A 19223-nucleotide genomic window follows, 5' to 3' on the forward strand; every position below is an offset into this window, starting at 1 on the left:
TTAAAACTGTGCCCTTTCGTGCTAGCCATTTCAGCCCTGGGAAAAAGCCTCTGACTAACCACACAATCAATGCCTCTCATCATCTTATACACCTCTATCAAGTCACCTCTCATCCTCCGTCGCTCCAAGGAAAAAAGGCCGCGTTCACTCAACCTATTCTCATAAAGCACGCTCCCCAATCCAGGCAACATCCTTTCTATGGTTTCCACATCCTTCCTGTAGTGAGGTGACCAGAACTGAGCACAGTACCCCAAGTGGGGTCTGACCAGGGTCCTAAATAGCTGCAACATTAACTCTCGGCTCCTAAACTCAATCCCACAATTGATGAAGGTTAATGCACTGTATGCCTTCTTAACCACAGAGTCAACCTGCGTAGCAGCTTTGAGTGTCCTATTGAGTTTCTTTTCTTCTTGACTAGATTTTCAACAGCCTTTGTACACCACAGTTTCTGTCCCCTACCATCCTTTCCCTGTCTCATTGGAATGCACCTATGCAGAACGCTATACAAATATCCCTTGAACATTTGCCACATTTCTGCTGTACATTTCCCTGAGAACATCTCTTCCCAATTTATGCTTCCAAGATCCTGCCGGATAGCTTCATATTTCCCCTTACTTCAATTAAACGCTTTCCGAACTTGTCTGTTCCTATCTCCAATGTTATGGTAAAGGAGATAGAATTGTGATCACTATCTCCAAAATGCTCTCCCACTGAGAAATCTGACACCTGACCAGGTTCATTTCTCAATATCAGATCAAGTACAGCGTCTCCTCTTGTAGGCTTATCTACATATTGTGTCAGGAAACCTTCCTGAACACACCTAACAAACTCCACCCCATCTGAGCCCCTTGCTCTAGGGAGATGCCAATCAACATTTGGGAAATTAAAATTTCCCACCACAACAGTCCTGTTATTATTACACCTTTGCAGAATCTGGCTCCCTATCTTTTCCTCTGTATCCCTGTTACCATTGGGTGGTCCATAAAAAACACCTAGTAGAGCTATTGACCCCTTCCTGTTTCTAACTTCCATCCACAGAGACTCAGTAGATATTGCCTCCATGACTTCCTCCTTTTCTGCAGCCATCACACTTTCACTGATCAGCAGTGCCACGCCCCCACCTCTTTTGCCTCCCTCCCTCTCCTTTCTGAAACATCTAAAGCTTGGCACTTTATGTAATCATTCCTGCCCCTGAGCCATCCAAGTCTCTATAATGGCCACAACATCATAGCTCCAAGTACTGATCCAGGCTCTAAGCTCATCGGCTTTGTTCATGATGCTTTTTGCATTAAAATAAACACATCTCAAACCATCAGACTGAGCACATCCCTTCATTATCACCTGCCTATTCTTCCTCTCACACTGCCTCCAAGCTTTCTCTATTTGTGAGCCAATAGCCCCTTCCTCTGTCTCTTCAGTTCGGTTCCCATGCCTTAGCAATTCTAGTTTAAACTCTCCCCAATAGCCTTAGCAAACCTCCCTGCCAGGATATTGGTCCCCCTCGGATTCAAGTGCAACCCATATTCTGTAATCTCATCCCCAACAACTGATTCCAACAACTTCCCCACCACTGATGTCAGGCTAATAGGTCTATAGTTTCCTTTCTGCTGCCTCCCACCCTTCTTAAATAGCGGAGTAACATTTGTAATTTTCCAGTCATCCGGTACAATGCCAGAATCTATTGATTCTTGAAAGATCATTGTTAATGCCTCTGCAATCTCTTCAGCTACTTCCTTCAGAACCTGAGGGTGCATTTCATCAGGTCCAGGAGATTTATCCACCCTCAGACCATTAAGCTTCCTGAGCACCTTCTGTTGTAATTGCACATACCTCACTTCCCTGACACTTTTGAATGTCTGCTATACTGCAGATGTCTTCCAATGTGAAGACTGATGCAAAATACACATTCAGTTCGTCTGCCATCTTGGCATCTCTTATTGCAATATCACCAGTATCATTTTCTATAGGTCCTACATTTATCCTCAACTCTCTGTTACCCTTTATATATTTAAAAAAGCTTTTAGTATCTTCTTTGATATTAGTTGCCAGCTTCCTTTCATAATTCATCTTTTCCTTCCTAGTTTCCTTCTGCAAGATTTTAAAAGCTTCCCAATCCTCTATCTTCCCACTAGCTTTGGCTTTCTTGTATGCCCCCTCTTTTGGTTCTGACTTCACTTGTTAGCCACGGTAGTGTCCTTCTTCCATTCGAAAATTTCTTCTTATTTGGAATATATCAGTTTTGCGCTTCCCTCATTTTTTGCAGAAACTTCAGACATTGCTGCTCTGCTGTCCTTCCTGCTAGTGTCCCTTTCCAGTCAATCTTGGCCAGTTCCCCTCTTATGCCATTGTAATTTCCTTTATTCCTCTGAAATACTGACACATTGGATTTTATTTTTTCCCTCTCAGATTTCAATGTGAATTTGATCATATTGTGATCATTGTTCCCTAAGGGTTCCTTAACCTTAAGCTCTCTTATCACCTCTGGATCATTGCACAACACCCAATCCAGCACAGTCAATCCCCTACTGGGCTCAACAACAAGCTCTTCTAAAAAGCCATCCCTTAGACATTCTACAAATTCCCTCTCTTGAGGTCCAGTACCAACCTGGGTTTCCCAATCCACTTTCATGCTAAAATCCCCAATGATTATCATGACATTGCCCTTCTGACACGCCTTTTCTATCTCCTGCTGTAATTTGTAATCCACATCCTGGCTGCTGTTTGGAGGCATGTATACAACTGCCGTTAGGGTTCTTTTACCCTTGCCATTTCTTAACTCAACCCATAGAGATTCTACACCTTCTGATCCTATGTCATCCCTTTCTAATTATCTAATATTATTTCTTTTACACAGGGCCACACCACCCCCTCTGCCTATTAACCTACCTTTCTGATACACTGTATATCCTTGGATGTTCAGCCCCCAATGGCAGCCATCCTTCAGCCAAGTTTCGGAGAGGGCCACAACATCATACTTGCCAATCCATAGCCGAATTTCAAGATCGTCCATTTTATTTCTTATGCTGCGTGCATTCAAATACAACACTTTCAGTCCAGTATTTGTTGCTTTCTGTTTTAACAGCACCATACCTCTATTGCCCTGTAACTCATCCCACTGGCTGTGATTATGCCTCATCTCCTGCCTGTCTTTTCTATCATCTCTGTTGCACTCCCTTTGATTTACTTCTGTTTCCCCCTTCCTCAGCCCTATTAGCCCAGTTCCTATCCCCCTGCCAAATTTAGTTTAAACCCTCACTAACAGCTCTATTAAATCTGCCTGCTAGGATATTGGACCCCTTTGGGTTCAGGTGTAACCTGTCTTTTTTGTACAGGCTGTACCTCCCCCAGAAGAGGCCCTAATGATCCAGGAACCTGAAGCCCTGCCCTCTACACCAGTCTCTCAGCCATGCATTAATATGCCTGATCACGCTATTCTTGCACTCGTTAGAACGTGGCACAGGCAACAATCCTGAGATTACTACCCTTCTGCACTCTGGGTGAACGCGCTAATGGGCAGTCTTTCATTGATTATGTTATGGTTATTATTCTATAGATTTTTTGAGTATGCCCACAGAAAATAAATCTCAGTGTTGTATATGGTGACATATATAAACTTAAATAATAAAGCTTCCTTGAACCTTGAAGTAGCTAAAAGACTTGGACCATGATAAAAAGTATACACTTATTATCAGCAATTCACCATGCAAGAAATCAGACAAAATGCTGCATGTGTTTTTGAGTAGAAGGCTCTTCTGTAGTGCTGCTTTCTGCAGCTGTGGAAGGGACATTATTTGGGTGGCCAAGTTTAGACCTAGCTACAAAAAAAATTACAAGCAAACAGGAGGAAAGAAAGCACCCTCAAACTTAGCGTGAGCTGCTTAGAGATTTTTTCCCAGAAACTTAAAAAAAATCTTTCCACTACCTTCTTAATACAGATTGATTTAAAGTGAACATACAATTTAAAATCTTCTGCTCCTTTTAAAATATTTGAGTAAAAATCTCCTCCATATGCTGAAGCATTCTTAACTCAAGCTGACCATTGAAAGTTGCGGGGAATCCCACCATGCTCACACTTCGTTTCTGTGTTAATTTAGAACACTGGACATTTCACAAGTGCTTCATGCACAAGTACTGTCCTTTTCTCTTTGGCAGTTTAAAGAGTTTCAGGAAGACTGGGAGTTCTGAGATGCCTGAAAAATACTGTCCTGATGCATAATGAATCATTGATCATAACTTCGACATGAAATCCCAAATTGAGTAATAATCTCTGGTGGTTTTGACACCATGACTACCACAAAATCCTAGCCATTATTTTGGAACATAGACAATTTCAAGAGCGATCGGCGTCAGTACATTCAATATATTTTCAGTGGGTACTCCATTAAATCATTTTGGCAGATAATAATTCTTTAGCTGGAATCCTATTCTATTATGTAAGAAAGAGGGAAAGATAGTAATGATACAACAATGAATGCCACATACCATTGTTGGTCAAACTCCAAAACTAGTTATTCATATTCAGAAATATGGGACCCTAATGACACACAGTGGGAATTAATCCTGACTACACATTGGCTAGTGGAAGCATACACGGTGAATATTGCCAAATGTTTACCAGCAACACATCACAGATATCCTCACTTAATTAAAAGTACATTGATCTATTATCACCAGCTGCCTTATTGTTGTTATAATGCTGATCAACAATCCCCAGACATAATAGTTAATCTGTTCATGTAACCAATCCATTATAATTTTGTTGGCATGATGGTATTTGCTGTTGTAACGTGAACAAACTCACCACAGAGACACTGATGCTAGGGGATACAGAAGTGTTTTATTCAACAAAATGAGACATTCTTGAAGGAAGAGGCCCGTTTGACCCAATATTACATGACATTTTATATGCTAAAGATCAAAGGTAACAACAAGACAATTCTATAGTTAGGATGTACCTACCATACTTCCTTTGAATTACATATAATGTTCACACCTCCTTCTTCAGACCCATACTGCAGTCACCCAAAATAAATGTTAATCAGCATTGTCTGGTTTTCAGTCAACTGGTGTCCACAGCTCCAAGAAACTATGGTTCAGGGCTGCATTTAAAATTTAATCTGCAAATCTGAGGATTGGTTGCTGAAGTTAATATTTGCTATATACCCCAACTCCAGTCTATGACCTAATATTTGCCAATTTCCATGCTGTGTAATGCTACAACCTCTATAACTCAGCGGTCCCCAACCACCGGGCCGCAGAGCATGCACTACCGGGCTGCAAGGAAACAATATGATTTGGCGATATGAGTCAAATATCTTTTCTCATTCCCTGTGATGCCCACTGTTGAGCCATTACGGACGCGAGGTCATTACCCGCGGGTCATCCATGTCAGCGCGGGAAGAAGATCAACTTCTCAAGCTTGCAGATGATGGCAGGCTGAAAAGTATGTTTGACATAACATCTCTGCTGGCATTCTGGATCAAAGCCAAGGCTCAATATCCTGAGATAGCAACGGAAGCACTGAAAACGTTGTTTCCATTTCCAACATATCTCTGCGATGAATTTAACAAAAACTAAACTGCGGAATAGACTGGACATAAGGAACCCCGTTCGAGTATCGCTGTCTCCCATCACCCCTCGATGGGACCGTCTTGTTGCAGGGAAACAAGCCCAGGGCTCCCACTGATTCAGCGATATTGGTGCGTTGCAATGATTTTATATGTTCATACAGGGAAAATATGCGCGGTGTGTTTAATATCCAAACCTTACTTAAAATGTTATGATGCTATTGACTTATATAACCATATAACAATTACAGCACGGAAAAAAGCCATCTCTGTCCTTCTAGTCCGTGCCGAATGCTACTCTCACCTAGTCCCACCGACCTGCATTCAGCCCATAACCCTCCATTCCTTTCCTGTCCATATACCTATTCAATTTAACTTTAAATGATAATATCGAACCTGCCTCTACCACTTCTACTGGAAGTTCATTCAACACTTACTTCAAGCTCCCCTGTCCTTATCGCTATATACATGCGAGGAAAATATGCGCTGTGTTTAATATTAAATTCGTTAGATAAACCCTTTTAGAAATGAAATTGAATGTATTAGCCACTTATCACCAATATTCCGGTCGTGATTAACACTCCCCCTGCCGCCGAACAGAATCGCCAAAAACGATTTGTAGAAAAAATAATCGGCACGTGCACGCATGCGCAAGGCACACATGCACACTGGTGCCCGCGCAAGGCTTCATGGCCATTGTAGGCTTTATTTGGGTAAACACAACGTAATTAAATGCTACTCTTGTCCGTTGGCAACCATCACACCACCACCCCCCCCCCCCCCCCGCCACCCCGGTCGGCCGGTCCACAAGAATATTGTCAATATAAAACCAATCCGCAGTGCAAAAAAGGTTGGGGACCCCTGCTATAACTGATCACTCACTGAGATGAACAAAAAGTTACAATTGTCAAATTGACTGAATTTATTGTATCAGATTGATAGTATATCATCAGCATTGCCCTCATTGGAAAGGAATCAGAAAGTTGTAGTTTCAGTTCCAGTCGGGGACTTGAGCACATGATCCATGCTGACTATCCAATGCTGAGGAGTGATGCCCTGTCAGAGGTACACTCCTTTAAAGGACATGCTGATACAAAGTTAACTTGCTCTTTGATACACAATTTCTTTGGATTTCTTTGAAGAGCAGTTTAAGAGTTAGGTGATATTTATCCCCCAACCAACAGAATTGAAAACAAATTACGAGATAGTTACCTCCTGACAGTAACATATTGTATTTTGCTTTTGAAACGTGGTGATATTATAATCAAGGGAAACAGTTTCACACACAGTTTCTGGGAACAAATTCACACCACATTTCATATATCATGAAATAAAAACACCTCAGAAATACTTCATTATCTGTAAGGTGCTCTGGAATATCGGAGTTGTCAATATACATGGAAGAACTTTATTTTCTTTCATTATGAATCATCATTTCTTTAAGAGTCACATCAGCTGAATGGATTGATCATTTGATTTAACTTACTGTTATTTGAGAGGAATCAAATCTTAAATAGCACCTTATAATGAAACAGACCAGGTTGTGAAAAAAGGGCAAAATTCTGTAATGTTGTTTTTACAGTAACATATTGTATTTTGCTTTTGAAGTGTGGTGACATTACAATCAAGGGAACAGAGTTCAACATGTGCAAATTGAGAGTGTTTAGCCCATAGAACAGGCCATATTCTCCCATGTCTCCATTCAGAATCCTCTATTAGTATTTTCTTCATTTTGTGGAATCCACAGATCTTTGTTTTTCTGCATTTTCCATTTGATTTGGCTTTTTGATTATTATTTTCAATGTAATTATGAATAATCAGGAACTAATTTAAAACCAACCTCAGTTTATTTTTATTCTAAACATTTAACCTTTGCCAACTTATCTCTAATAGAGTTTTTAATGTAAAACATATTTACAAAATTTATTTGTCTGGGCAAGCACACATATATGGCTACTGAACTGTGATCCATTTGTGAAAAAGGATTTTGTCACATCTGTTAAATAAGGTTTTAAATTGAATGAATACATGTATTGTAACATTTTGGATGTTTTGAAATCATGCCCTAATGAACTGAGTTCAGAGCCAATATTAGTAATTTTCCCAGGGGTAGACACATTTTCAAATGTAGAGCCAGTGCTTCCCAAAAGTAAGTAGAATTTTCCACGAAATCCAAATTGAATTTCACAATTGGATTTCACTTTTCTATTATTAGATTGTGATCCAAAAACAAGGCTTGTGGGGGACATTCTTTGGAAGAAATGTTTGTTTTTCCAAATGCTTTGCTGTTTACTGAAAGTAATATCAACCCAAAATATAACCCAGGTCGACACTAAGCAGTAGGTGATAATAATCTTTACCCATATGCAGGAAATTCTGTATTTCTTCTCACTTGGGTCCATTATTTTTTTTGGTTGGAACAAAATATATCACCTGTTTTCCTTACGTTATTTTACCAATCTTCTACGTGCATGCTCATAAACTCTCCCCAAAAAATTAAAGAACACTTGCAAGGTGGCAGGTTTCCTTATTTAAAAAAAATGTGGAATGTTCTGTTGCAATGGGAAAAAATGTAACTCTTATTCAAGAAGGGAGACAGAAAGAAGGTGACTTTGGGCAAATTAGCCTACATTCTCTCAGTGGGAAGAGGGAGATAGGAATATATCTATTATTAGAGATGCTATCTCAGAAACCTAGAAACATTCAAGATAATCAGGCAAAGTCAACGTGATTTTGTGGAAGGGAAATCATGTTTGACCAACTTGTTGGAATTCTTTGAAGTAACATATTCATGTTACTTCAGATAAAACAGAATTAATGGATATACTAGCAATACACATCAAGGTTGCTGGTGAACGCAGCAGGCCAGGCAGTATCTCTAGGAAGAGGTGATCTTACCAGCTCTTCCTTCAGTTAGTCCTGAGGAAGGGTCTCGGCCCGAAACATCGACTGTAACTCTTCCTAGAGATGCTGCCTGGCCTGCTGCGTTCACCAGCAACTTTGATGTGCGTTGCTTGAATTTCCAGCTGCAGAATTCCTCGTGTTTACATAATGAATATACTGTACTTGATTTCCAAGAAGCATTTGATAAGTTGCCACACCAAGGATTACTTGGAACATGTCAGTTTAGCTTAGGAGATAATATATTGATCTGCATCATGTTGGCTGGCTAATGGGAAGCAGACAAGAGGCATAAGTAGGTCTATTTCGTACATTGCAATGAATGGTGCATCATAGGATCAGTGGCTGAGCCTCAACTTCTTCAACAACATTTGGTTGAGGGCAATAAAGATATGCTTACTAACCTGTAAAATCACAAATATCAGTAGTAAAATAAACTATGGTGAAGAGATAAAGAAAAAGATAGGTAAATGAATAGGCAAAAATTTGGAAATATTGTGAGAAAGTGAAATTATCCATTTTGGCAAGAAAAGTAAAAATAAAGCACATTATTAAAATAGTAAGACAGTGTATAGCCCTGGATTGGGGAGGGTTCAGAGTGTTCCAATGCAAGTTCAAAGGAGGCCTCATATCCGTTGTGCAGTCCTCCTGCTGCATGAGTTGTCCATGTCCTGCAATTGTTGGGCCACATGACAGAATGTCAATGATAATGTTCCTAGAACAGTCAACATATGGATTCATATTTGTTACAAATACCCAGAATGAGACTGAAGAATAAATCATCAGGGTCCATGACACTTTTGTAGTCATTGGCCCTGCTCTTCCTGATCTGGTGCTCAGCAGGTCTAATTAAAACTTAGCCAAGCATAAAATGTTCAACAGCAGGCTTCTTGCAATTATTTTTCAGGTGAAATCATCTTCTTCCAAACATCCACTAATCTGCTACTTGGTACATGGGACGATTCCTGATCCTAAGTGCCAAGGACCAGTGTGGGAACAGCTCCATGCAGAACAGAGTGCTGTCAGGTGAGTGAACCAGAAGAAGTTCCGTTCACGAACAGGCTAAAGTCACCTTTGGCTGGCAAAGAACCTTCCCCTTGCCTTACCAACTGTTAAACCCACCAAGGACTCTGAAATCTTCTTTATGTCCTTAACACTCAGAGACATTAAACATTGTTTGAGTCATTAAGTTAAGAAGCTAAAAGTACAGAAAATCCAAATTCTAATAAATGTTGAAATAAACTCAAACTTGCAAAGGAAGTAAAGGTATTAATACTCGTCATAGTTTGTTGGAGTAGGTTAGCTTATTGAAATCCAATTTGATCAGGCTTTTTGAGCAATTCTCAACCATAGCAGTATGGACTCTCAGCACATAAACACAAAAACTGGAAATCCAGAACAACACACACGAAGTGCTGGAGGAACTCGGCAGTCTTGATGAAGGGTCTTGGCCTCTGCATAGATGCTACCTGACCTGCTGGAATCTGCAGACAACTGGTCTGTCACTAGGCACCCAACAGAGCAGAGTTGTGAAAAACACTGCAAACAACTGATACCAATTCTGCGTGTATGCAGAAATCCCAAAGGAGCTCTCAGTGAAATGGAAGATGCCAGTAATAACATCAGAACATAAGAACAAAGGAATGTACACGAAGGCATAGGCCAATTATTGTTAATGTAGGGCCTTTATATGTCAAGGACTAGAAATTAGGATCAAATTATGAAGAAGTTATTAATAATTCAAAAGATCTGTAGTCCCTACAATTTAGAACATCAAGAGAAGATTTGATTAAAGTTTTCAAGGAAACAAAGGGAATAGGAGGATAGATCAGAAATTATTTCCGATGTTCGTAACTCTACGATAAAGCCTCATAGCCATAATCATTAGAGATAAAATCTTCAGGACATTTGTTTACAAACAAATCTCCTCAGCAAAAGAGAATTGATGCTCAGGTAATTGACCATTTTTGAAGTAAATATTCAAAGATTTTTGGCAAGTAAGAGAATGAAGAGATGAGGAAAAGGCTGGTACAAAAATTATCCATGATGTCATTGAATGGTTGAAGTGACTCGTGGGAACAAATGACTCGTTCTTATGCTCACATTTCTCTTAAGTTGGCAAACCTGTGCACCATCTGGAAAAATAATTGTTTATTGTGAGGAATTTACTCCTACAGCATGGAGTCATAGAAAAGTACAGCACAGAAACAGGCCCTTCAGTCCATCTAGTCCATGCTGTACCATTTCAACTGCCTACTCTCATCAATTTGCGCTGGGACCAAGTTGAAAAAGCCTCTTTGTATTTACCATAGCTATACCCCTCATCACGTTGTATACCTCTATCAAATCTCCCATCAATCCTCTACGTTCCAAGCAATTAAGTCCTAACCTATTCAATCTTTCCTTATAACTCAGGTATTCCAGTTCCAGCAACATCCTTGTAAATTTTCTCAGTACTATTTCAACCCTAATTTACATCTTACCTGTAGGTACGTGACTAAAACTGCACACAATACTCCAAATTAGGCCTCACCAATGTCTTAAACAACTTCAACATAACATTCCATCTTCTGTATTCATTACTTTGATTTATAAAGATTAATGTGCCAAAAGCTTTCTTTACGAATCTATCTACCTATGATGCCACCTTCAATGAATTATAGACCTGTATTTCCAGATCCCTTTGTTCTACAGCACTCCTCCATTCAATGTGCAAGACCTACCCTGGTCCTACTGAAGTGCAACACCTCATATTGTCTGCAGTGAATTCCATCTGCCATTTTCTAGCCCATTTTTCCAGATCCCGCTGCAAGCTCTGATTGTCTTCCTTGCTGTCCACTACACCCACAATCTTGTCATCTGCAAATGTGCTGATCCAGTTAACCACATTTTTATCCAGATCATTGATGTACATGACAAACAACAGACCTAGCACTGACCCCTGCGGCATTCCACTAGTCACAGGCCTCCAGTCAGAGAAGCAAACACCTACTACCACTCCCTGGCTTTTACTACAAAGCCAATGTCTAATCCAATTTACTACCTAATCTTGAATGCCGAGTGACCAAACCTTCTTGACCAACCTCCCATGCGGGACCTTGCCATATACCTTCATCAACTTCCTAGGTAACTTCCTCAAAAACTATAAGATTGAAAGCAGATCTAGTGCTGTTCTGGCGTATACAATGAATAAACTCATCTCGAATTTCCAGCTGGGTACAGGTATCAATTATAAGACCATAAGATATAGGAGAATTCTGCCATTTGGCCCATTGAGTCTGCTCTGCCATTTTATCATGGCTGATCCAATTTTCCTCTCAGCCCCAATCTCCTGCCTTCGCCCCATATCTCTTCACGCCCTGGCCAGTCAAGAATCTATCAACCTCTGCCTTAAATATACATAAAGACCTGGCCTAGACAGCTGCCTATGGCAAAGAATTCCACAGATTCATCACTCTCAGGCTAAAGAAATTGCTCCTCATCTCCATTCTAAAAGGACACCCCTCTATTCGGAGGTTGTGTCCTCCGGTCTTAGACTCTCCTGCCATAGGAAATATCCTCTCCACTTTATCAAGGCCTTTCACCATTTGACAGGTTTCAATAACGTCACTCCACATTCTTCTGAATTCTACTGAATACAGACCCAGAGCCATCAAACACTCTTCGTATGACAAGCCATTCAATCCTGGAATCATTTTCGTGAGCCTCCTTTGAACCCACTCCAGTTTCAGTACATCCTTTCTAAGATAAGGGCCCGAACCATCTCACAGTACTCCAAGTGAGGCCTCACCAATGCTTTATAAAATTTCAACATTACATCCTTGCTTTTATATTTTAGTCCTTTTGAAATGAATGCTTATATTGCATTTGCCTTCCTCACCACAGACTCAACCTGCAAATTAACCTTTAAGGAATCCTGCACAAGATTCCAAGATGCTCTGAGCCTCAGTTTTTTTGTATTTCTCTCTATTTAGGACATAGTTAACCCTTTCATTTCTTCTACTAAAGTGCATGACCATACACTTTCCAACACTGTAATCCATCTGTCATTTCTTTGCCCATTCTCCTAATCTGTCTAAGTCCTTCCATAGCCGCTTTATTTACTCAAAACTACCTGCCCCTCCACCTAGCTTCATATTGTCTGCAAACCTTGCAACAAAGCCTTCAATTCCATCATCCAAATCGTTGACATATAACGTAAAAAGAATCGGTCCCAACACAGAACCCTGTGGAATGCCACTAGTCAATGGGAGCCAGTGAGAAAAGGCTCTCTTTATTCCCACTCTTTGCCTCCTGCCAACCTACCACTGCTTCATCAATGCCTGAATCTCTCCTGTAATACCACGGGCTCAAGCTTGTTTAGCAATCTCATGTGTGGCACCTTGTCAAAGGCCTTCTGAAAATCCAAATACACAACATCAACCAACTTTAGCTATCCTGCTTGTTATTTCGTCAAAGAATTCCAACAGGTTTGTCGGGCAAGATTTGCCCCTGAGGAAACCATGCTGACTACAGCCTATTTTATCATGTGCCTCCAAATACCCTGAAAACTCACCCTTAATAATTGACTCCAACATCTTCCCAACCACTCAAATCAGACTAACTGGCCTATAGTTTCCTTTTTTTCTGCCTCCCTCCCTTGTTGAAGGGTGTAGTGACATTTGTAATTTTCCAGTCTTCCGGAACCATTCCAGAAACTAGTGATTCTTGAAAGATCATTACAAATGCCTCCGTGATCTCTTTAGCCACTTCCTTCTGCACATTGGGGTATACACCATCTGGTCCAGGTGACCTATCTACCTTCAGACTTTTCAGTTTCCCAAGAATCTTCTCTCCAATTATGGTAACTTCACACTTCATGCCCGCTGACACCTGGAACTTACACCATACTGCTGTTGTCTTCCACAGTGAACACTGATGAAAAATACTTTTTCAGCTCATCCGCTATTTCATTGTTTCCCCACTACTACCCCTCCAGCATCATTTTCCAGTGGGTGGATATCCGCTCTCGCCTCTCTTTTCACTCTTTATGTATCCGAAGGGATCCCCGATGAAGATGGTGGAGCTTGACATTGAAATGTCAATTATAATCGATACCTGTACCCAGCTGGAAGTCTGAGAAGGGTTTATTCTTCTATATGTTTGGTTAGACTTGAACCGCCACACACAAAACCATGCTGACTATCCCTAATCAATCCATGTTTATCCAAATACTCATAGATCCAGTCCCTTAGATTACCCACAAATAACCTTCCCACTACTGATGTCAGACTCACTGGCCTACAATTTCTTGGTTTATTCTAAAAGTCTTTCTTAAACAACGAAAAAACATCATCTCTCCTCCAATCCTCTGGTACCTCATCTGTCACAAAGGATGATTTAAATATCTCTGCTAGGGCCCCTGCAATTTCTGCACTTGCCTCCCATGGGATTCAAGGGAACACCTTACCAGTCCCTGGGGATTTATCTACCCTACTTTGCATCAAGACAGCAAATACCTCCTCCTCTGTAATTTGTATAAGGTCCATGAAGTCGATGCCACTTTGTCTCACCTCTACAGACTCTGTACCTATCTCCTGAGTAAATACTGATGCAAAAAAAACACTTAATATCTTCCCCACCTCCTTTGGCTCCACGTACGGATTACCATTCTGATCTTCCAGAAGACCAAATTTGTCCTTTGCAATCATTTTGCTCTTAACATATCTGTTGAATCCCTTAGGATTCTCCTTCCCCTCGTCTGCTAAGGCATCCTCATGCCTTCTTTTAGTCCTCCTGATTTCTTTCTTAAGTGTTCTTATACATTTCTTATACATCATAAGCACCTCATGTGTTCCTACCCGCCTATAGCTACAATGCACCTTTTTTTTCTTAACCAGGACCTCAATATCTCTTGAAAACCAAGGTTCCCTGAACCTATTGTTTTTTTTAACCTATTATTCAGACACATACTTCATACTCTCAAAATTTCACTTTTGAAGACCTCCCACTTACCAAGTACTCTTTTGCCAGAAAACAGCCCGTCCCAATCCAAATCTGCCATCAAAATTGGCCTTTCTCCAATATAGAATCTCAATCCGCAGACCAGACCTAACTTTTTCCATATTTACTTTGAGACTAATGGCATTATGATCACTAGATGCAAATTGTTCCCCTACCCGGCCTTGTCTCATTCCCTAATTGCAGATCAAGTATCGCACACTCTCTCGTTGGGGCTTCTACGTACTGATTAGGGAAACTTTCCTGAACAAATCTGATGAACTCCATGCCATCTAGTCCTTTTACAGCATGATTTTTTGTTTACATCAAACAACTCAATTACAACAAATTTCAAATATCTTATGGTGCATGTTTTGATAGGGCACAAAGCTCAAACACTGCAGTCACCTCATTTGACTGTGGACCAAACATAAACAGAATTCAGGCATACATCATTCATAGTTAAATGAAAGGAATTTCTTCATCACAACTTCCTGGTTCAGGACTAAATGCTATCTTGTGAGTGCTGTAATACCGATGCACCGAACAAAGACGGATGGGCATATTAACAAATAGTCCAGAGATGTTCGCTTTCTTTTTTTATCTTTCATCTCTTGAAGACCCTGGGCCAACTTTTTCCTGATTAAAAGGGAAGAACACTTAATGACTGAAAGGGGAATACAGAAGGCTCAAAGGATGAATCATTGGGTAGAGGAATGGTGCCTCTGTCCTTGTCAAATTTGGGAGCTTTGTATGTGGAATAATGAATGAAAACCCGTCTTCTATCACTGATCTACTGAAGACATAATATGAAAATTTGCAAATGAATTACTGATCGGTTTTGCAAACTGAAAGTTCTTTCTTGCAATGAGTATAAATAATCAAATGAACTCTGGTTATACTCTCCCCAATTCCACAATACTTCTTAATCAATAACCTGTTTACAGCACTAACTAAACTGGCTACAACAAGGAGAATGACATCAAAAAACAGTTTTGATTTCAGGCCAACAGATTGACGTGGGATAGGAGGTTAATAAATCTGTATGTACTACCCCCATTGTAAGAAAGGGGAAGTAATTAAGAACAAGAGGAAGTTCATGTTTCTTAGCTTGCCCTCCTATAAAGAAAAAACTAGTATGTCCTTCAGATCTTTGAAACGTTTCAATACATTACAATCAATTAACTACATCAGAGGCAAAGTAATTATCATTTTGTATAGAAGCTCAGCAGCCAATTTGCACACAATTGGGCCTCATATATATCAATAAAATGGATGCCCGGTTAGTCCATTCTGGTAATACATTTTGGTCTGGCATCTCTTATCTCTCATCTCTTAGAACAATAATTTGTCCTAATACCCACTCAGGAGATGGATGAGAAGGAATCATCAGCGAGGTCCAACACTGTTGTGGATGAGACTTGATAAGCTACTGACTCAGCCAAAACTGCGTCAACTGGGTGAAGCCCGGTTCCTGATGAATTCTGAGCGGTGAGTGATGCAGGTTATGGAATCACTGGGTTACGTAAACCAGAATCAAAAGAATCGCTTTGTTACCAGTCTCTTCAGATGATTGCAGTGTGTGTTGCATGCAGACTACATCTAAATTTCAGTGTAATGGAAGATGTCAGTGGAGGTAAGTTCCCAGTAAGAACATGTGGCTCTGTTAATGAGAACATGGTCGAAGAGCTGCACAGCAGCAGGGAGGATTCTGGTAATGAAGGGGTTAAGTTATGAAGAGCATTTGGCAGCTTTGGGCCTGTACTCACTGGAATTTAGAAGAATACATGGGGGATCTCATTGAAACCTACCGAATTTTGAAAGGACTGGCTAAGGTGGATGTGAAAAGGATGTTTCCACTGGTAGGGGTATCCAGAATTAGACAGCACAGCCTCAAAATATGGGACGACCTTTTAGAACAGAAGGAAGAATTTCTTTAGTTAAAGAGCGTTGAATCTGTGGAATGCTCTGCTACAGACTGTGATGGAGGCCAAGTCCGTGGGTATATTCAAAGTAGAAGTTGATAGATTTCTGATTGGTCGAGACATCAAGGGATATGGTGAGAGGGCAGGTGTATGGGGTTGAATGGGATCTGGGATCAGCCATGTTGAAATGGTGGAGTGGACTCGATGGGCTGAATGGCGTAATTCTGCTTGTATGTCTTATGGTCTTAAGGAGAGCAATGAAAGAGGGTCTCACTGAATTCTTTGTCCACGTCCCTCCCCACGGATCTCCCTGCTGGCACTTATCCTAGACAAGTACTATATCTGCCCCTACACCTCCTCCCTTACCACCATTCAGGCCCCCAAACAGTCCCTCCAGGTGAGGTGACACTTCTACTCCAAGTCTGTTGGGGTCATCTATTCTATCTGGTGTTCCAGGTCTGACCTCCTCTCCATTGATGAGACCTGATGTAGATTTGAGGGTTGCTTTGTCTCCTTTGTTCTGTCCACTACAAAAGACAGAATTTCCTGGTGGCCACCCATTTCACTTTGACTTCCTGTTCCCATTCTGACATGTCTGCCCATGGTGTCCTCTACTGCCACAATGAGGCCATGTTCAGTTTGGTGGAGCAACACCTTATGTTCTGTCTGGGTAGCCTGCAACCTGATAGCATGGAGGTTAATTTCTCTAACTTCCAGTAATTTCACTCCCTTCCCCCTTCTCTTTTTTTTCATTCCCATTTTGGTTCCCCTCTCATCCCTTCTCTTCTCCTCACCTGCCCATCACCTCTCTCTGGTGCCCCTCCTCCTTCCCTTTCTTCCATGGTCCACTGCTTCTTCTATCAGATTTCATCTTCAGCCCTTTACTTCTTCCACCTATCACCTCCCAGCTTCTTACTTCATCCACCCTCTCACCTGGTTTCACCTATCAGCTTGTACTCCTTCCTAATATGGTTTCTTCCTCATGCCTTTCCAGTCTGTATGAAGTGTCTCAGCCCTAAAAAATCAACTGTTTTATTCTCCTCCATTGCTGCTGCCCGACTTGTTGAGTTCCTACAGCACTTTGTCTGTGTTGCTCAAGATTTCCAGCACCTGCAGAATCTTGTACTTATGAGATTTTCTCTGAGGCAGGATCAGTTAAATACAGTTAAAAAATGCCATGATTTCATTTCTTACCTTCAATAACACACTCATCTGGGACAGGGAATCTCTTCACCATTTCAGAAAAGCACGACTTCACAGCATTGATATTTCCTTTGAGATACAGAGAGAGTTGATCCTGTGCTTCTGAGTGACGCATCAGACTTCCTGCACTACCCCGCTTATCATTGTCCTTAACAGTACCACAGGCATTTCTTGATTCATTTGAGGCAATATTGCAATGAGAAAGAGACAGCATTTGGCGCTTATGTTCATCAGGCTCTTGACACAAAAGTTGTTTGACACTGCCTTCACTGAGTGATCTGTCTGAATATGTGATAGCTGTCTCAATGTCTCCATTTTCTCCCTCATCACATTCAGAGCTTAATGACTTTGTGTGCATTGCATGAAGAGCGAGACTTTTGGACCTGTCATTTTAAAGAGATTGAACACAGTATTTAGCTTAACATAAAAACTTCACGTGTCTCCAGAATACAAGAGAGGTTTCTGGTTAATTAACTACATACTTCTCAATAAACTGAGTAGTAAATTATATTAATAGCCATGGAAATTAGGGGCCAATGCAGCACTCCTCTTGTAAGTCTAGAAGGGGTCAAGAACTCCAGAGGAATTTCTTCAGTCAGCGGGTGGTGAATCTGTAGAATTTATTGCCAGAGGGCAATGGTGGCCAAGTCACTGGGTGTATTTAAGGCAGAAATTGCTAGGTTCTTGAATGATAAAGGGGTTAAAAGTTATGGGAAGAATGGGCTTGAGGAAAAAGTTGTCGGACTTAGTTGAATGGCAGGGTAGACGCTGGACTGAATGGCCTAATTCTGTTTCTATATCTTATGGTGTTATGGAGTGGGCTGGGACTCAGGTCTCAGCCTAATTTTAGGCTTTCTATGACACAGGATATTTCTCATTTGACGACAGAGATTTTTCAACTCTCCAGTAATTTGCTTTGAGCGAAGGCAAGAAGAGAAAGGGAGTTGGTCACCAAATGATTTTTTTCTGCCTACATTTAAAGTGACCCCTATTCCTCTTATACCAGTTACTTTTCTCATATTATGGCCATGCTAAAACATAGAGCAGTACAGCACAGTACTGTAGACACTTTGAACCTATGCTACCAATACTTAAGTTTAGTGATGGATTTTTTCTTGACTTTCATACCTTATCTATATTGAAGGTAAGTAATTTCTGCTGGCCATATACAGGCAGATGATCAATAATGCCCTCCAAAGAAAAGGGAGGGAACTTCTGAAACTATGACCAAAATTCATCCCCCAATCAACTGCACCAAAACCAAATGCAGTGACAATTTGTGGCATTTTGTTTAGGCTTTCATGGGAACAATGGAACCTCTAGGTTTTACAATTCTGCGAGTCGAAGGATACAAGAACAAGAGAGTAGTTAGCCAGTAATGGCAATCATACCAGCCTGCACTGTATTTCAACCATTCCCATTTACTAATGTACTGTTTCAGTTCAATTATTACCACCTGCAAAATCTGTGCTGACATTGCACATATGTTTGAACACATGGTGAAGGCATGAAGAAAAAGATAGCTTATGTCAAGATACAAAATCACTTTTAAGTAACTATAAAATGTTAGTTCATAAATCATTTGAACTGATTTCTTTCCTACAAATTACTATAAAAATTCCTTTCACTATCATTAAATGCAAACCAT

General features: G+C 40.6%; 1 protein-coding gene across 8 annotated transcripts in view; it reads right to left on the minus strand.

Annotated features, from left to right (window-relative positions):
* Window positions 1–19223, minus strand: part of veph1 (ventricular zone expressed PH domain-containing 1) — a 264566-nt gene that overhangs the window by 57803 nt on the left and 187540 nt on the right. For all 8 annotated transcript variants that reach the window (XM_072255372.1, XM_072255375.1, XM_072255378.1 and 5 more), the window contains one exon: window positions 17567–17958. In XM_072255372.1, coding sequence (XP_072111473.1) covers window positions 17567–17958 — 392 coding nt within the window. The remainder of the gene's footprint in view (window positions 1–17566; window positions 17959–19223) is intronic.

The sequence above is a fragment of the Mobula birostris genome, chromosome 4 (assembly GCF_030028105.1).
Source record: "Mobula birostris isolate sMobBir1 chromosome 4, sMobBir1.hap1, whole genome shotgun sequence".
NCBI lineage: Eukaryota > Metazoa > Chordata > Chondrichthyes > Myliobatiformes > Myliobatidae > Mobula > Mobula birostris.